The sequence below is a fragment of the Zosterops lateralis genome (genome assembly GCF_965231275.1).
Source record: "Zosterops lateralis genome assembly, chromosome: 1".
Lineage (NCBI taxonomy): Eukaryota > Metazoa > Chordata > Aves > Passeriformes > Zosteropidae > Zosterops > Zosterops lateralis.
In genome coordinates, this window is record NC_139762.1 from 77,694,981 (window position 1) to 77,712,489 (window position 17,509).

At 39.3% G+C, this 17,509-nt stretch overlaps 1 protein-coding gene across 4 annotated transcripts in view; it reads right to left on the reverse strand.

The window, feature by feature from the left end:
* Window positions 1-4,045: 4,045 nt before the first annotated feature.
* BASP1 (brain abundant membrane attached signal protein 1) overlaps window positions 4,046-17,509 on the reverse strand; it is a 50,064-nt gene continuing 36,600 nt past the window's right edge. For all 4 annotated transcript variants that reach the window (XM_083876397.1, XM_083876400.1, XM_083876398.1 and 1 more), the window contains exon 2: window positions 4,046-4,942. In XM_083876397.1, the coding sequence (XP_083732523.1) occupies window positions 4,202-4,933 (732 nt within the window). In that variant the 5' untranslated portion in view covers window positions 4,934-4,942 and the 3' untranslated portion in view covers window positions 4,046-4,201. The remainder of the gene's footprint in view (window positions 4,943-17,509) is intronic.

Consider the following 17,509-nt stretch of genomic DNA (forward strand, 5'->3'; position numbering starts at 1 on the left):
TCTCTTCCCTGACAACAACAACAACAAAAGAAAAAAAAAATCCTTCTGCTTACCTAACTCTATAGCCAGATCTTGACTCCACCATGATAAATGCAGCGAGCAAAGCTCTGGCAGTCATAAGGAAGACACTTTTTCGTAGCAGTGAAGGAAACCACAGGTACATCACTGTTCCTTTTTGCTGGCTATGTTTTTCCCATGGCTGGAGTACCATGGTTTCTAAATCTGACAGCTTAACAGCTGATATGCATTCATGTTGCATGAAATGTGGTAGGGAGGTTAAATATAAAACAGGATGTAAAAATTATATATATATATATATATATATATATATATATATATATAATGAAATGAAAGGCAGAAAGTCAATCAAATCGCAGTCAAGATAAATGTCAAGAGTTATTGCTGAATAAAAACAGCAAACCACCTGATTGGCATCTCAAGAATCTTTGAAAAGAACCTTAAATACTATGAATTACATGCAACAAAACAGCAATGAAAGCACAGCAGATGTACTAAAGAAATGTATTGTAAGAAAATGCTTTTTTGCAGCAGTGGCAACAAATCTGAGGCATTACTTTGAGATACTCCCCTATTTTGTCAAATAAGGATAAATTCACAGAAATGTGGTGCAGTGATAAGAAGCTCCTGAAGGAAGACTGAGGACTTTATGCACCCACTGATCAGTACACTTACACAAACCTGGAGTTCATGGTGATCTGGAAAAGGCAGTGGTCAGGTGAGACAGAGACCAGACAGACCTCCTAATTAGATGCTGGGACAAAGGAAGCGCCAGCCGAAATTCAGAAGCCACTTGCAGTTTAGATACTGGCAGCCACACAGACGTGCCTGGAAATGCTGTCACAGAGGACACTAACACATCCTGTAATGTTTTGTTGTACTGTTTCTTCAAGGAGGTGTCTATCCTGTACAGACACAGAAGTGTATGGAATCAACTACAGGGCAAGTAGTAGGCATTGCTTCTAGGAAGCCATTTCATTATTAATAATTTAACATAACTTTAGGGTTTTTTCCATCCCCAAAATGCTATAAAAATAGTAGTAGGAACAGTTTGATCACAGTTAAAAAAAAGAGAAGAGAAGAGAAGAGAAGAGAAGAGAAGAGAAGAGAAGAGAAAAGAAAAGAAAAGAAAAGAAAAGAAAAGAAAAGAAAAGAAAAGAAAAGAAAAGAAAAGAAAAGAAAAGAAAAGAAAAGAAAAGAAAAGAAAAGAAAAGAAAAGAAAAGAAAAGAGAAAAGAAAGAGAAAAGTAGGGTGAAGGTAAAGTTGATGTACATTTAAAGGCATTTGAGCTTCTCTTTGCTGTACAAGTGCAAGCAGAATATAACCAAAGTCAATGGCACTGACCTTTCAATTGTTGAAGGGAAAGCAGCAGATTCTTGACAGTTTCCAGGGCAAAACAAGGGAGACCTTGCAAACATGTCTCTGTGGGGGCTCTAAACAATAGCAAAGGTTCTTTCCCAGGGTTGAATTTCTGTATTCCTTTGGCACACTTTCACAAATGGGTTGGGTCCTTTGAGGTTATCTGCAATGTGCTTATGCTCAGAGCATTAACATGCCCATTAGCTCTGTACCCTCAGCATACTTTTACTGTCATTAAAGAGTGATTATAAAGCAGAAAAAAAGAGTACCTTAGAGATGAGACCCTGGACTGAAAAGCAAGCCTCTAGGCTCTCACCTCTTCTCATGGCTCTTCAGGCAAGCAACATGCATCACATTTCTATTAACTATATATGTTTAGTTCATAAGCTCTTTGAACAGAGATTATTTCTTTTCTTGTGTGTGTAGGTATAGAATAGCTGCATTTTGGAGCAGTGGCCTCGGCTAGAATGCCCTTAACCATCAGTTATACACTAAGAAATTTAGTAACTATGAAAAAAACTATTTTGCAGGCCACTCTAGTAATAAAAGTATTTAAAACATCATGCAGCAACATTCCTTTTTTATCTTTTGAGACTACCGAAGACTTTTAAGCACACTGATCTTTGGCTGGGCTGACTCTCAGTTTCCCAAACACAAGTGCAAATGCCTTTGACCATATGCTATTATTTCCAGCCATGTGGGGCACACCATTTCTTTGCAGTATTAACACTGCTGGGACGAAACTGAAATCAACAAGAAGGTTGTGAGAACCTCAGCAAATGTGTTAAGACTTTGCTGTTCTCAGCTGCAGAGGCTGCTGGGTTTGGATACAGCTCTGGAGCACAGGGGTATTTTTAATTACACCAAAGAATTAAAGTAAGACTGCATTCAGCTTCACATTAAGGATGCAAAAGCTTCATGATGGTGCAAGATTCATGGAGGTGAATGACCTGATCTAAACCCAACTGAAATATTCCTGCCTTTTCCAGTAAGCTTCTCCCAGGTGCACAGCTGCATAACAGTATTGCCAGCATGGTATAGGAAGTTTGTACTTCTGAAAAAAAAATAGGATTAGTATTATGCAAGTTTGTAGAGTGAATCATCCTCACTGCATGGAGAGAAAGTGTTTGAAATAATTTATACCATTTTAAAACACCATTTTCCTTATTTACTAAATACAAGCCTGCTCATCCCTTTGGTATGTGTACCAGCTGTGTTTCTATTTACCACTGCCCACTTCTTTCAGAATTTCTGCTCTGCCTAAAAGTTTACTAATAGGCAGGCAAAACATGCTGTTTTAACTGGTTTTGTGAATCCTGGGCTCTGCACTGAAATCTTTGTCCATATCCACCAATGACACCACTCAGCAGAAAGTGCAATTACTCAGCTGTTCTGTTGAATAAAAAAAAACAAATAGGCAAAAGTAGTGAAAAATGTTTATGCTGGGCTAAACTCTACTCAGCTACACAATGTTATCCATATTTGAAATACACAGGACTGGCCTTTTGTGCCAGCAGTGGTTAATCTCCTACGCAATAGTAATGGGGAAAAGAACCAAGTGTATCAGCACTAGAAATACTTTAATAGGACTAGGATTAAATATAATTGCCTCATTTTAAAAGATCAGTTTATCAAATCCACTGTCTTAGTCCCAATTAAAAGTCAGCATGCCTGTGGCTCTTCAAAATAGCAAGAGAGCATTTTCTTTTCACATGTTAAGGCAGGCAAAAGCCATTTCTACTTTGACTGGGATAAAACATATTTGACATGTGCTTGGCCACTTCTTCCAACCTCACCTAAGAACACTTGTGGCTGTTGGAGAGTGACTATTTATAGGACAGTAAACAGCCCCAGATGTAATACTTCTCTAAGAACCTCCTTTGCCTAATTCTCAAGGGGTGAAAGCAAAGATTTAATCAGTCTTTACACTTATATATTTTTTAAATTATTTAACTTTTATTACTGTTGCACCATTTATACAATTACATATAATTTCAATGCATCCATTGTACATTTTGTTTTTTCATTTGTTTTCCAATGAGTGTGTGTTGGTGTCTGTGACACAGAATGGAAGAGAAACTGGAACTGCAATGAACGCAGACTTTTTCATTTCCACTGACCAATAAACAGAACTACAGGTGCACCCAACCACGGACATGCATTAACTCGTCATGAGAAATCTAGGTAGGCTAAGTAGGATGAGAATGCTTTTAACTCCCAAAAAATATTTGGAGAGGAAGAATTGGAGGATTGGCATTGAGAAATATGTGGACAGCTAAGTGGGTTTTGTCTGAAAGTTGGCATTCATCCACTGCATAAAAAAAAATCAAAATAAGAAAGGCTGTAAATAAAAAAAAAAAAACCACAGAAAATACTGCTTTCATAAAGATCTGATTGCCTTGGCACAAACCTAGTGGGCAGAATCAAACGCATCACTCCCAAACCCCATTACAGAACAAAAAGAAGATTTTGATACACTGGTGGAGTGCATTTACAGCAGTTCAGATACAAAAGATGTGCTGTACTTTCAGACATCCATTTATTTATTTATTTATTTATTTTAATCCAGGACTTGTGTCAAGTTGGCAGAAAGTATATTAGATATTTCCCCACAAAAATACTATTTGGATTCTCCCCCCTCCCTCCCTCCCAACTTGATGGGACATCCTTTTCATTTTTTCTCTCTTTTGTTTGGTTTTTTTTTCTCCTTCTTTTCTGGGCAATACATATTTGCTATTTCAGATCTGAAACGAGTTAGTATAGCTGAAAAAATAAAAAAAAGACACAGGTTGTTTTAAGTGGTTGTTTCAACAGGCTGTCCATTTTAATCTTGCACCGCTATGGTTTGATCCGAATTAGCCGCTGGAACTTCAGAAGGTTTCGCTTCCTCTGGAGGGGCTGCAGGGTCCGAGGCCTTAGCAGTGGAACTAGGTGCTGCTGTTGCCGCGGGCTCCTTGGAAGAAGGCGCAGCCTCGTTGCTGCTAGGTTTTGAGTCTGAAGCTGTGGCCACTTCACTTTTAGTTTCTTGGGCTGCAGGCGTCGCGGGAGCCTCAGTCTTTTTGGCTTCCCCTTCCTCTTTGCTCTTGTCATCTGCTTTACTGGGAGCTGTGGCTTCTGAAGGCTGGGAAGCTTTTGCATCGGTGCTAGGCTCAGAGGGTTTGGGTGCTTCGCTACTGGCAGCAGGAGCAGAGGCAGCAGTCGGCTCCTCTTGCTTGGGTGCCTGTTCGGTGTTCTTCTGTGGCTCTACTTTTGCATCGACAACAGCCTCTGACTTCTCAGGTTCTGTTTTCTGGGTTTCTTCCTGGGTCACTGTTTTCTCCTTCTCCCCTTCTTTTTCTTCTGTCTTATTGGCAGTGACCTGAGTATCCTTTTCTCCCTTCTCCTCCTTGTTGTTCTCCTTCACTTCTGTGGTCTCTGTGGTTTTCTGGGCATCCTCAGTCTCCTTTGGAGTCTCCTCTTCCTCAGTTGCTGCTCCTTCAGCCTTCTTGTCTTTGTCTTTAGCTTTTTCATCATTGACACTGTATCCCTTCTTCTTCTTGCTCAGTTTGCCTCCCATGTTGGAGCTCTGTAACAGAGAAGAGAAAGGGTTGGTTACCCAAAGCCCAGTATTCATCACTGAGAGAATCAACAGAGTGCAAAGGAAAAACTGACTCTGCTCCTGAAAAGGAGACCATATGAAGTTAGGTAAGATGTTGTCAACTGAATGCACCAATGCTGCAAGAGCACCACTGCCACTGAGCTTATATCCTGCTCAGCCCTGCAGAATTTCAGTCAGCAAACACCCTTCTGCCACATCCCCTTACAAACAGTCCTCCAAACACCTCTAACCCCGGTTACAGCTCAGAGGGAAGGAAGGGGACAGAGTAGCAAGAAATAGCAAGATGATTGAGGACTAACATGCAACCACAATCTTTTGTGGCCTGAGAAAGAGTGGAAGTAGAAAAAGGACATATTTATATTTAGATTGGGAATGAATGAATTTGACTGTCAGTCATAGCATCCACCCCTGGTTAACACGAAGTCCACCATCCCTTTAGCAAAGTCTCTGGACCACAGTTTAATTAAGGTTTGGAGAAATGAAAGGAAGACTAGAGTTAGTGAGAAGGCTAATGCAGGAGACTGCATCTACTCCCTACATCTCACAGCCTGCTACCTTCACAGCCGGTTTCCCTTGAATATACAGGCTCTGTAGAGGGCTGATGGTCCCAGGGACCAGGAGCATGTGCTTCCCTCACCCAGAGGGATGTGGGCACCCACATCTGGCTGCCTCAGAAGCAGGAACAGCTCCCACACACATAGTCCCACCCAGCCTTGCAGCTTCCACCAGGATCACCTGCCTAAAGCCCTCATTCCCACACTCAGCAGGACAGGAGACACAGAGCCTGAAGCAAGATTGTGATCACACCATAAGACAAAAGAAACAAATACAGGTACTTCTGACCACAAGCTTACATGTGGCATGTGACATGATGCAATAAAAAATGGGAGAAGAGAGAGGCATATTTGTAGCCTCTGCTCCCAGATTTCAAGCATGACAAGCATCAGGTACACTACTTAGCTATTTAGAAGAAGTTGATCACGTGTGTAACCATATCAGTATTTATATAGCCTTTATGTGGGAGTCTTAACTAAGAATATACAAAATCTTTCACAGTACTTCCAAGCAAACTTTGTCTACGAAAACAGAAGGAGACACAGATATATTGGGCCATTAATGAAAACAAAAACCTCTATGAATGGAGAAAAAAAATTACATTTCTACTATTAAAGGAAATATTTAATTCATGATTAATGAAAGGTTAAGAAAAAATATTTCTATGTTTCCTATTATTTTAAAATAGGAGAAGGTTATATTTTTCAAAGAAGTGTCAAACAAATGTTTAATGTAAGAACTACTCAAAGGGAGATGAATCATTCTAATTTTCTGTTTTGCACAGGTAGATATAATTATAGGCTGTATATTTTTCACACACTTGCTAAAACTGTGAATACAAATCAGTAAAAATTCATAGGATTGCTCATAGCAAGCTGAATATAAAGTAATATTACATCCAACTAAGAACTAGCTGCCTCTCAGTTGATTATCTGCTACCACAGACAGAAGCCCCAGGCAGAGCCCAACAGCCAAGTATCCACATGTCTTGGGTAAAATTGAGATATTGTGGTCAGCAGAGATCTTTCTGCCTTCAGCTTCAAAAAGAGTAAGAATTTGCAAATACTGTTGAAATGTTATCACACAGGCCTGCAAAATGGTAATGTGATGTTACTGAAACACTGCTTTATTGTCTGAAATTTTACGGGAACAGCAATAAAAGGATTAACTTCCAGAGAGTCACAGCTGAGCAATCTAATCTCTACCTTCATGGCAGAGTTATCAGGTTTTTTAGGTATTTAGGGCAGGCTGTGGACATTAGTTTGTAATCTGACAAATGTATAGCCTTCTTGATTACTCCAAATATTGCCCTGATTATTGTTCATGTGCAGTTACAACCAAATACTTTGAAAGGGCTTTTGTAAGTCAGTCGGATTGGAGATTTCTACTGAAGCCATGCGTGTATCCCAGTTTGTAATCCCTAATTAAGCTTTATTTGTTTTCCAGCAAAGCCTAGGTACAGTGAGCCTAATTTCATTTGTTGTGTCTGCTCTCTTGTTCAAGATTTTGCGATTTCATGGATAGTAGTAACACACCACAACTTACATTTCCTTCCACAACAATCTCTTGACCTCAGATACAGTTGGATACAGAATGTCTATGCCAAAGGACCTTTAAAAAGTAGAGAAGCATGCATATGAGAAATGTGCTCCCAAACTACAAAGAAGCATGCTCTGTCTTTGCTTGGAGGTACACTGTGAAATCTCTGTATCTCAATTGGCATCACAGCCAGCTGGCTCAAGATACTGGAGCAGAAGACAGGGAAGAGGTTCAGAGACTACCATTATGGTCTATTGGCAAATATTTACCCTTACAAAAGGACTGCCATCTTCCAGCATAGCTTCAACTACTTTATAACAGAATAAATTCACTCTTCGGGACACTGAATCTCATATCTCCCTGTTAAAAAGATGCCTAGATCATTGTGATAACAGCTGTGCCAGCCTATGATACAACAGCAGAGCAATCATTGGGGTCATCACCCAGGTGATGACATTGTAACATTATAATGTTACAATGTTCCTTTTTCCCTAAATCTGATTTATAAACATTCCTCCTGTCCCCAGACTTCTGATAACACATCTGGACCTCCCTGTAACCTTTTTCAGAAACAGCCCCACATGCTCCACTTCTTAAAAAAGATGTTGGTCTCATCCCTGTGCAAGCCTGAAGCACAGATTTGAACCATCCAGTGTAGAGTCCAAAGGTGTGGCAGACACAAAGAAGGCCTTAAAAATTATTTTAAAATTACAACCAGCTATACCTGCAAGAAGACCAGCATGTGAACCACTACACCTAAGCATCTCTGTGATTGTGCTGGATATTGTTGTGGGGATAATCCTGCTTGGTACTAAATGAAAGTGAATGTCAGTGAAATGTCTCCCGAGTGAAGCAAAGTGCAAAAAGTCATTGAGATGCGAATTCATACAGTGTTAAATCCACTCTGTGTTACTACCTACTACTTAAAAGAGTACAGACATCTTTCCCATCCCCTCACCAAAGGACTAAATTATGAAAAAATAAGGGGAATGCACCCTATGTCCCAGCAAGACTGGGGTCCTGGTTTCACTGCTCAGCCTCTTCCACTACCCCTGCCCCTCCCTAACCCCATAATCATCACATTCACCTTTTGAATGACACACTCAGGACCAGAGTTTGCCTACAACTATTGACCACTGTTTACAGGTCGAACCCCAATATTTCTTCAGTTATTTGTACTTCCACTGGCAGGTACAGGTTTTGAGCTAGCTTGAGCAACTGGCAGCTGAACATAACGCTCTTTTGTAGCAAGTACATTCCAAACGAAGATCCTTGAAAATTTTGGTGCTGAGCACCATTCCTATAAAATGGTACAACATTTAATGGCTGTGCCTTCTTACTGCTGGAAAGAAAAGGGTCTAGAGAGAGATAGTCCAGAAGCTGATTTTATATAAGAAGTTGCAATGTACCAGTAATTTTCAGGGAACTTTGGTGAAGAATTCTGCCAAGCAGTACTTCAGAAGAGTGAGGTAAAATATAACACTTGGAAGTTACAATAGACTTTGTCTGCTTCCCAGGCTGCTCAGTATTCTTTGTATCGCTCTTCTTATGGAAAAAGAAACCAATCTAGAGATCACTGTGTCTCACTGTTGAAGATCTGATCCTTGCAACAAGAGCAAGGATTTCTTCAGTTTCTAGAAGCTGTTACACATTTTGCCCATCCTGAAGTTTCCATTCTCCTGCAGGAAGCAGGAACAGAACAGAGAGCTTGCATAGTTATCTTTCTTATTGTATAATAGAAATAATCTCTGGAGTGGATTATTTAGGATAAAAAATATCAGGTGTACAGGTCTCTTGGAGAATGTTAAGCACTTTGAAATTTGCATATTAGTGATAGTCAGTACTAAAAGATTCACGGTCCATAAAGACCATAATGCAAGAGGAAGAAGAACTCATGAAGCATTTCAAATTTCCCATCTGAAGATTCATAGACATGAGTCCCTGGAACATGAGCAACACACCTTTGTACAGTTTGTAAAAAGAATTATTATTTGGAAGTTTATACTTCAAAATTGTGCTTCTATATTGAATAAGTCTCTTACTCCTACTATCTCTTTTATCAGTAAAGGCTTGTCTGCCTGATTAGTTTTATGTGCTTATAAACTTCTAAACATTTCCCTTAGTATAGGCTTTTACGTGCCATTTAAGAGTCTGACTATTACAAGAACAGGCTTGCTATCCCCCTCCCTCACAGTACTGCGAGCAGGGCAGCAGGAAAAGACAAACACACACAGATTGCACCTGATGTTACCTCGGTCTGATTGCCAAAGCTAAACTTCCAAAGCTCCTGTTTGACTGCATGCAAAGCCTGGGGAGCTCAGTCCGTCGCCAGAAAAACCAGTTCAGGAAGACAATAGGAACCTTCTGAAATTCCACTGCCTCCAGCGCAGGGCAGGCACCTGCGGTGGGTCAGGCCAAAGTAGCCCTTGCACAAGCCTGTTCCCAGGCATGAGTTATCTCACACTGCCTGCAGACAAGGGCTGTAAAATGCACATCCCTCGTAAGGCAGAGTTTCAACACTCCAAATCAAATGAAATACCGATCCCAGAACCTGCCCTACCCCCCAGGTGCTGAAAAGAAATAGAAAGATTTTGAAGAAACCATTACATCTCTGTACCTCATTGATTCACCCTAGACTTTCATTAAAATAAAAAAAATAAATTAAAAAAAAAAAAAAGGCAAAGGTTTTAATTAAGGGAAACATATGGAAACTGAAAGAAACAAGGGATATGTAAATGCTGGTTTTGAAATATTTTCTGACATTTTTATTTTAAAAACCCACCCAAAACTTACTACTTCTCAAAATATGCAATAGAAATTCATGCTCTCACTACACGTATGCTCACACACTCAGAGATATTTCTATCCTGGCCAGGTCAATCAGTTTTCCAGGTTAATGTTACAAAATGTCTGTTTGCATACCCTTAGATAGAATCACACTTGCCAGCCCTGCCTTTTTGCAACAAAGCTTTTCTGTTCTTTCTCCATTATCTTCACTCATCTTCCTTTTCATCTGATTTTACTAGGAATTAACAGAACAGAAATGCTAGGTGTCATTCAAGTTCAAGCCTCTTCAAACCTCAGAATCAGTGGCCTTTTTCTTTTCTTTTCTTTTCTTTTCTTTTCTTTTCTTTTCTTTTCTTTTCTTTTCTTTTCTTTTCTTTTCTTTTCTTTTCTTTTCCTTTTCTTCTTCTCTTCTCTTCTCTTCTCTTCTCTTCTCTTCTCTTCTCTTCTCTTCTCTTCTCTTCTCTTCTCTTCTCTTCTCTCTTCTCTCGTCTTTTCTTTCTTTTTTTCTTTTTTCTTTTCTTTTTTCTCCTTTCCCTTCCCTTCCCTTCCCTTCCCTTCCCATGCTCTTGTTCTATGTTGTGCTTCAGGGCAGTGCTGGGAACCAGCTCCCCTGCAGTCAGGCAGGCTGGTGAGACAGAGGCAGAAGGCAACACACCCTTGCCCACCTCTCCCTTCTGAGGAGATGCTGGGCTGGCACAAAGCTGCACCAGGGGAGGCCAAGCATATGGTGGAAATCTGCACCTGTGGGGCTCTGAGCGTCCCACCTCATATGAGCACACCTGCACAGGCCCCAGAGCAGCAAGGCGCTCAGACATGGAGTGCAAACAAAAACATTTGAGCTGGTTGCTCCCTAGCACCATACAATCTTGTGTGGTTTTTTGCTGTGAGACACAATAACAAACTAGGAACATCTCCTCTTGGCACTTGTGCTGTTTTCTTCATAGGCCACAGATAATTTTTAATGCCTCCCTCAACATGTGCATCTCCTTTCCTTCTTTCAAAGCCTGGTGAATATCAAGAGTTAGAAAAGGGGTATAGAGTAACAGTGAATGCTTAAAACACAGAAATTATGCTCACTTGATTTCCTAACCTTAATCTTAAAAGAAGCCAATTCCAATTTTGGGACCTACCTCTTCTCTCTTAAAATGCAGATAATAAAGGAATTCTAAGAAGTAATACTGCCCAGTTCAAGTGCTTAATTCTCAGCCAGATTTCAGTTCTAGTTTTCTCTGGCGAGCAGTGGAATATATTTAATGCAAATTTCTTTAAAAAAAAAAAAAAAGGAACTTCAATTTTTATATTACTTTAAATTTAGCAGGTATATGTACACGTACACCACACAAAAATAGGAAGCATGATTTTTAACATAAGCCATTTGTTATTAATATATCTAAATTATTATTGTTGATATTAGGCTTTGATTATAAGAGTTATAATAATTTAAGCACACAGAAGGTTGATATAAAATTATCTCCATCCATTTAGGGACACATACATGGAAAAACTGCTTAATTTGAGAAGTATAACTGCTACTAATACAGAAAGTTATCAGAAAAGTTAACAACCACATAACAATTTTTTGAAAGCAAATTTAAAAATTGTACCTGAGATACTGCTAGTATTTTATGTGATTGTGGTCAGAGGGGTGAATTAATTAATCAATTAGGAACTAAATTTTCCAAGAACAGATGACGAGTGATGTTCAGCAGTTTCATAACAGGTAAATGTTTTGCCAGAATTATCAATTCATAGAGCATCAACCTGAAACCACAAGTACTTCACACATGTAATCATCATTGCACCCCATGTGTAAAAAAGGCAGCTAGGTAGGCAGAATTCCTGAATAAAAGTAAAATTTGTCCATTATTTGATCAAAGAGTGATGAACATTTGATGGGCTACTTTGAAAGCCAATGCTGGAGACTCTGGACTTGCATCCTCCTCACTTGGAGGCCCCTACAGATGAAGAACCTGGATGCACAAGAGTGACTGAAGATCTGCTACTCAGCCTGACTGTGGTCAGACACCAGCACTGCCTTTGCTGTAGGAGGGTCTGTGGGAACCAGCAGAAGACAGCACAGCCTTATGCAGCCTGTGTGTGTGTCACTCCATGTGAGAGCCACTTGAGTGAAGTACTGCCCTGCATGCTGCAGCCACTCTGGAGGAGGAGGTTCCCAAATATAATACACCTCATTTCCAAAGTACACAAGTAGCCTCTCCAGCCACAGAGCCATCTTGCAGAAAACATGAGCTGAAAACATAGGCCATTCTTGCCTTCCTGAGTCAATGAGCAGCACGGAAGAAATGCTCTACCGTGCACAAATTCCCTACTCACCCCAGGCAAGGCTGGGCTTTGTGGGCAGAGATAAGGTCTTTTATTAGACCACCTAACAGGGATAGAGATAACAGCACCCCTATTCTCCTCAGACAACTGTCTACAATTGATACATTTTTGTGTTTTCTTCCTTATTTTCTTATTGCTGATTTCAAAGCAGAATTGCAGTGTTTTGCCACATGTGGGCCTTTTTCAGTGATCCAACATTTTGCCCAGCAGTGCAGATACAACTTCCAGCATGTTCAGTTTCATCCCTGGCAGCAAATCCAAGGCTGTTTTGCATTGTGTATAACAAAAACAAGTCATATTAAAAACTAAGCAAAACAGAAGCAGCATAAAATATTTTATTTTTACAGTGCAGTGGATTGTTGCTCAGCTTTGCATTCAGTTCATCTGATGCTCTGATTCCTTAAATTAAAAATGCTGCCATCAATTTCTATTTATTTGCCTCATCTGCTCCATTCTGTCTCTACCAGTTTTCTTACAGATTCAAGACCTATTCAAAGCATTTCTCCTATATTCAGATTAACTGCATATGTTCTTTTTTGTTGAATAATAAAAGCAGCTTGCAGACATGCTCGTGCAGGCACACACATGCAGCCAAAAGTCAGCCTGCCCCAGAGTGAGATCTTAATCACACTATTGTTAGGCACACGGTTGGAAGAGGAAACTCTGCTGTAAACACCTGCTTTGCAGAGACTGAAATTAACCTTACAAGAATACCTCTTGTAGAAACAGCTTGCAGGATTCAAATAACTGGGAAGACTAAGCCAAGACATCTAAGCATATGCTGTCTCCTTCTTCTTTCTAAATTGCCACATCATTTTGGGGTTTGCGCATGTCTCCTCAACTGCCAGTTTAATAAATGTTTTGTATTAGCCAGTTTTCTAACCTGTATCCTAGAATCAAGTTCCTTAGTAGGAAATTATGCAAATTTCAGAAGTGGTTATTACCCACATCTTTGAAGCTGGTTAGGTCCCAGGACATGCAACACTGAGGGAGAGGTGAGATTCCACACATATTATTCCAATTATGGCCAGCCACTTTTTGCCTCCCTCAAATACCTAAGACACCACCACCATGTATAATTACAAAAACACACAAGGTGATAAAAGCCCAGATAATGGGATGATTTCCTTTTAAATCGTGTTATGCTTGAAGTCTGTCCCTCCTGTGCAATCCCTACCATGGATCTCAACACCACAAATATGCCTGGCTTGTAGACTCAGGAACAGTTCTTCCTTTGGGTGCCTCCAGAGGCTACATTAAAAATGCAACTGGCATTGCTAGCCAGCAATGAAAACATTATCCTCCTCCACACTGCAGTCCAACTGAGAGGCAGCAGTGAGAAGACCTCATTCCTGGAGGGACTTCACACTGGAAAAGGGAAGAAAGCTTAACACCTATAGCTTCTATTTTTCTACCCTCTTTGTGAACAAACAGTTTGGGGAACATGAAGGGAGTTGAAACTCATGTTTTCTATACTAAAAAAAGAAATTATCATATGATCCTATTTGATATGTTTTCTTCAATAGCAAAAGTTCAGGTGCTATTTGTATAAATAGTAAACTTACCTGTTATTTCTTAAAATACTCATGGAGAGCCACATTCACATTTTGAATAAAGCTTTTGGGTATTTAACTAAGGAACTCTCACTAGAGAAAGTTATTTATGGGCATCTACATTTACATTTTATTTGTCTAACATTCCACACTCAAAAACACCTCTATTACTTAAATGCCCATTTAAATGGACAAACTAGTTTTAATAAAACTTGAAAGAGTCCTTAGAATATAAATTACAGTATGCTGTAAGAAATAGATGCATTAGCTTTGAAATCTAGGAACTACCGGTTTTGCTTTGAAAATGGATTCTCCAAGTCATTGCTAAATTCTTCCTCATTTTTGTTCTCCATCTCATGGTGTTGCTCACTGAAAAAAGCAATGGCTATAAAAAAAAATTCTTAAAAACTGGCTGCAAGAAAGCAGTTCCTATACCTAGGAACAGAACTTCTAATAGATAGCTCAGACCTAGGATGGGTCATGGCAATCCTTAGCCTATGCAATTTCCTTCTGTTTGCATGACACCCTCACCACAAGGAATGAAATCTCATTTAAAATTATAAACCAAATCCAGTTCTCAGTTTTGCTTTTCATTTTTAAATATGAGGCACATGGACTGAAACATATGACTCCACAATTGCACCACAGAAAGAAGGAAAATGGAACCAAGACCAGCCTCCACTGAATTAATGCAGCACCTGCTGCTGCTGTGCCTATCATGGTGTTCATGAGAGCACTGCAAGCTCTTCCGTCCAAATCACATAGCATTTAGTTTACCCAGCAAAACAAAAACATAGCCATTTAAATTAAGTATTTATTGTTGACTCGTTTCTTCCATAACATAACTATTTAATTATTTTAAGATTTAGTGTCTAGTTAACATATTCTGTCTGCTTCTATCTGTTCTAGCTCTATATTAAGCTGCAGGAATAGCTTTTCTTTCTTTTTCCTCAAAAGGAAATAATTGCACATCCACTTGATGCTCCAGGATGTACCACATTTTTGGGTTTAGACATTAGAAGAGGTTGGCTGATTTTAAAAGAACACTGACAGCTCTTTTCTCCCAAAGAACATGCATCTTCTTCAGTCACTGATGATGTGCCCACCCTCCCAAAAACCTCAGCCCTGAACACAGCAACAGCATTCCTTACAAATTAAGGCATATGCAAGAATCACAGGATAAAACCAATTTCATCCTCCAGTTAATACACAATTGTTAATGACAATTAAATTAGTAATTGAAACATTATCCCAAAAATACCTATAGGTCTAACATGGCAGTAGAAAGCTGAGCATGCTTACGTCTTTGGGGTAATGTTACACATCATGCCTCTGGTGGAATTTAACCTCCTGCAAGCAAGCAGCACAAAGCCTACTCACCACCTCAGCAGCACTTACAGGGTATTTTACACCAACTCCCTGAAGAGCTGCTGCATTTCTCCTTGAAATAAAAACTTCTGACTTTCAGTCCTGTGTATAAAGTTTCATTTTAAACAAAAATGTTGTACTGAAGTCAACGTATTCAAGTCAAGTCATGCCTTGCATAACATCAAAACTACCTATAATTAAACCTGTGAGACTTTGGGCTGAATTACAAGTATTTCTCATGTTGCTAAGAAAAATTCTTCCTCGTGATCACAGTATCAGTGTCAGCAGCTTATCAGCTCTCAGCTTCTCACAGCTCTGTTGTAATAACGTCTTCTAGTAAAGATGTGCTCAAAAGAAATCAGGAAAATGGGCGACTGAATGCTGAACACCTTGGAAAACTTTCTGTATTTGTGTTCCTGAGTGCTCATTTGTGCCATATATATTTTCTACCAGACTGCAGCTTGGTTTGTTATATTACGTTTTTCACTTCGGTCTCTCTCACTTCCTGGTTCTCACACTAGCACAATATGTGGGTTTTTTTAAACCAGAATACATTAAGACAAAAGAAAATCTCATATTCCAGACTTTCTTTTTGATCTTATTTAGAATGCATGTTTAATACTGCATTTTGACTTTTTTTCTTTTCCCATCTCTTTTTTTAAACAACACTTTACATTCAAGCTGGTTTACCATTTTCACTTTAGTCACTTGGGGAGGTTTATCAAAGTAACATGGAACAGATACTCAAAAATCACTGAAAGAAAAGAGCATTAATCAGACAATTTTTATTTGTGCCTCATTGCTCTCCATCTTTTCCACCACTGCTCATTTGCACTCCTCTAATGTTAAAAATACCAAGACATCTTATGCAATCATCAATTAATTCTTGCAATATTCTCCAAATTTTGAGAAATGAGAGCTATGTTTCCTGATGCAGATGGAGAACCATAGGTATGTATCAAGGAGCATTGTCAGTGGAGCCTTTTACACTCCTTCATAAGGTAAAGCATATTCTGTGTGTGCCAGAGGGTTAAGAGGAAAGAACCACAGTTTGCTTTTTTATTTCAGTGCTGCAAGTCAACAGTGGGAACTGCAGAATAAAACCAACATCTGTTAGAGAGTTTCACCTCCTGATCCAACAGGATAATGGTCAGCTTTAAAAAATTCACTTTAAAAACTTAAAGTGTTTCTAATCATCCCACAGTAAGAGCCATGGCAGGCAGTAAGCTATACCATGTCACATTTTTAAGCCATTACATATCAGCTTGGATTCAAGACTCCCAGGCCTAGACTGATTGCTTAAATTTCTTTCTGAAATCTTCACTGACTGTACTTTCTCTTTTCTTTTTGCTTGTTTTGGTTCAGGTTATATTGGGATGTCTGATCAGCTCTGCCAGAGGGAAGGTTACGTAAGACCGGAGGCTAACAAGTCCATTTGGCAAGATATGAAGTGAGCAGCCAGTGCTATCCATGAATTGCACTAAGAGATTTATGTTCAGACCAGGAGAGGCAGAAATCCAATTTAATAATTACTCAGCCAGAACCATTCCAAACTAGCAACTACCCAAAAAGAAGAACAAACATTGCAGCAGCAATGAAAACTAGAAATCAGGAAATATCATCAGATGCATATCTCCTCTCAATAAAATAACTTGGTTTATGTTTCCATTTAAGTATCAGTAGGAAATATGTCCATAAGAGCTATCAAATGAAGGCAAAAATAACTTTGCAGGGATGGCTGTGGAGTTGGATGCAGTCCCTTTTCCACCCCCTCACCCGAGCACTAACTTGCATTTTATGTCAATGAATTTAGTTAATATCTAATATGGCCACAATTCCATTTTAGCAGTTCAGAATCCATACCAATTGTCTTTGATGATACAGTTTTTACATAGATCTGCATCAAGGCTATATGTAGGCCAGTTTGCAGTTTCGGTCACGTCACACCATATAACAGAAAAAAGAGCTTACTTTCCAATGCCCACATGCTATTTATAGAGAATTCTTAAAGTCATTCCTTCAGTTTAAGAAGATTTCAGCCCATGGCTATGTGACAAATTATTTATTCTAACCAAAGAAGGTAAGCAGACATCAATATAAAATATAACTGAGCTATTTCAGGATTTAAATGAGAGAAGTCTATCAAAGCAACGGAGACTTCAGAAATATGGAAAATTAGTTTTCATTTTTCAAGACAGAGACATAAATAAAAAGAAAAATACCATTAGAAAGGTTCTTCTAGCTGCTTCAGCACTAATATATTTTTGTAGTGGCCTATGTTTCAAACCAGCACTGCAGTTCCATTTCTCTGTCCCCCATACTAGCAGATACATAGAGCCTCTGTGCCCCAGGAAGCCCATGTTGTAGGAGTAAGAGGATATAAATTCAT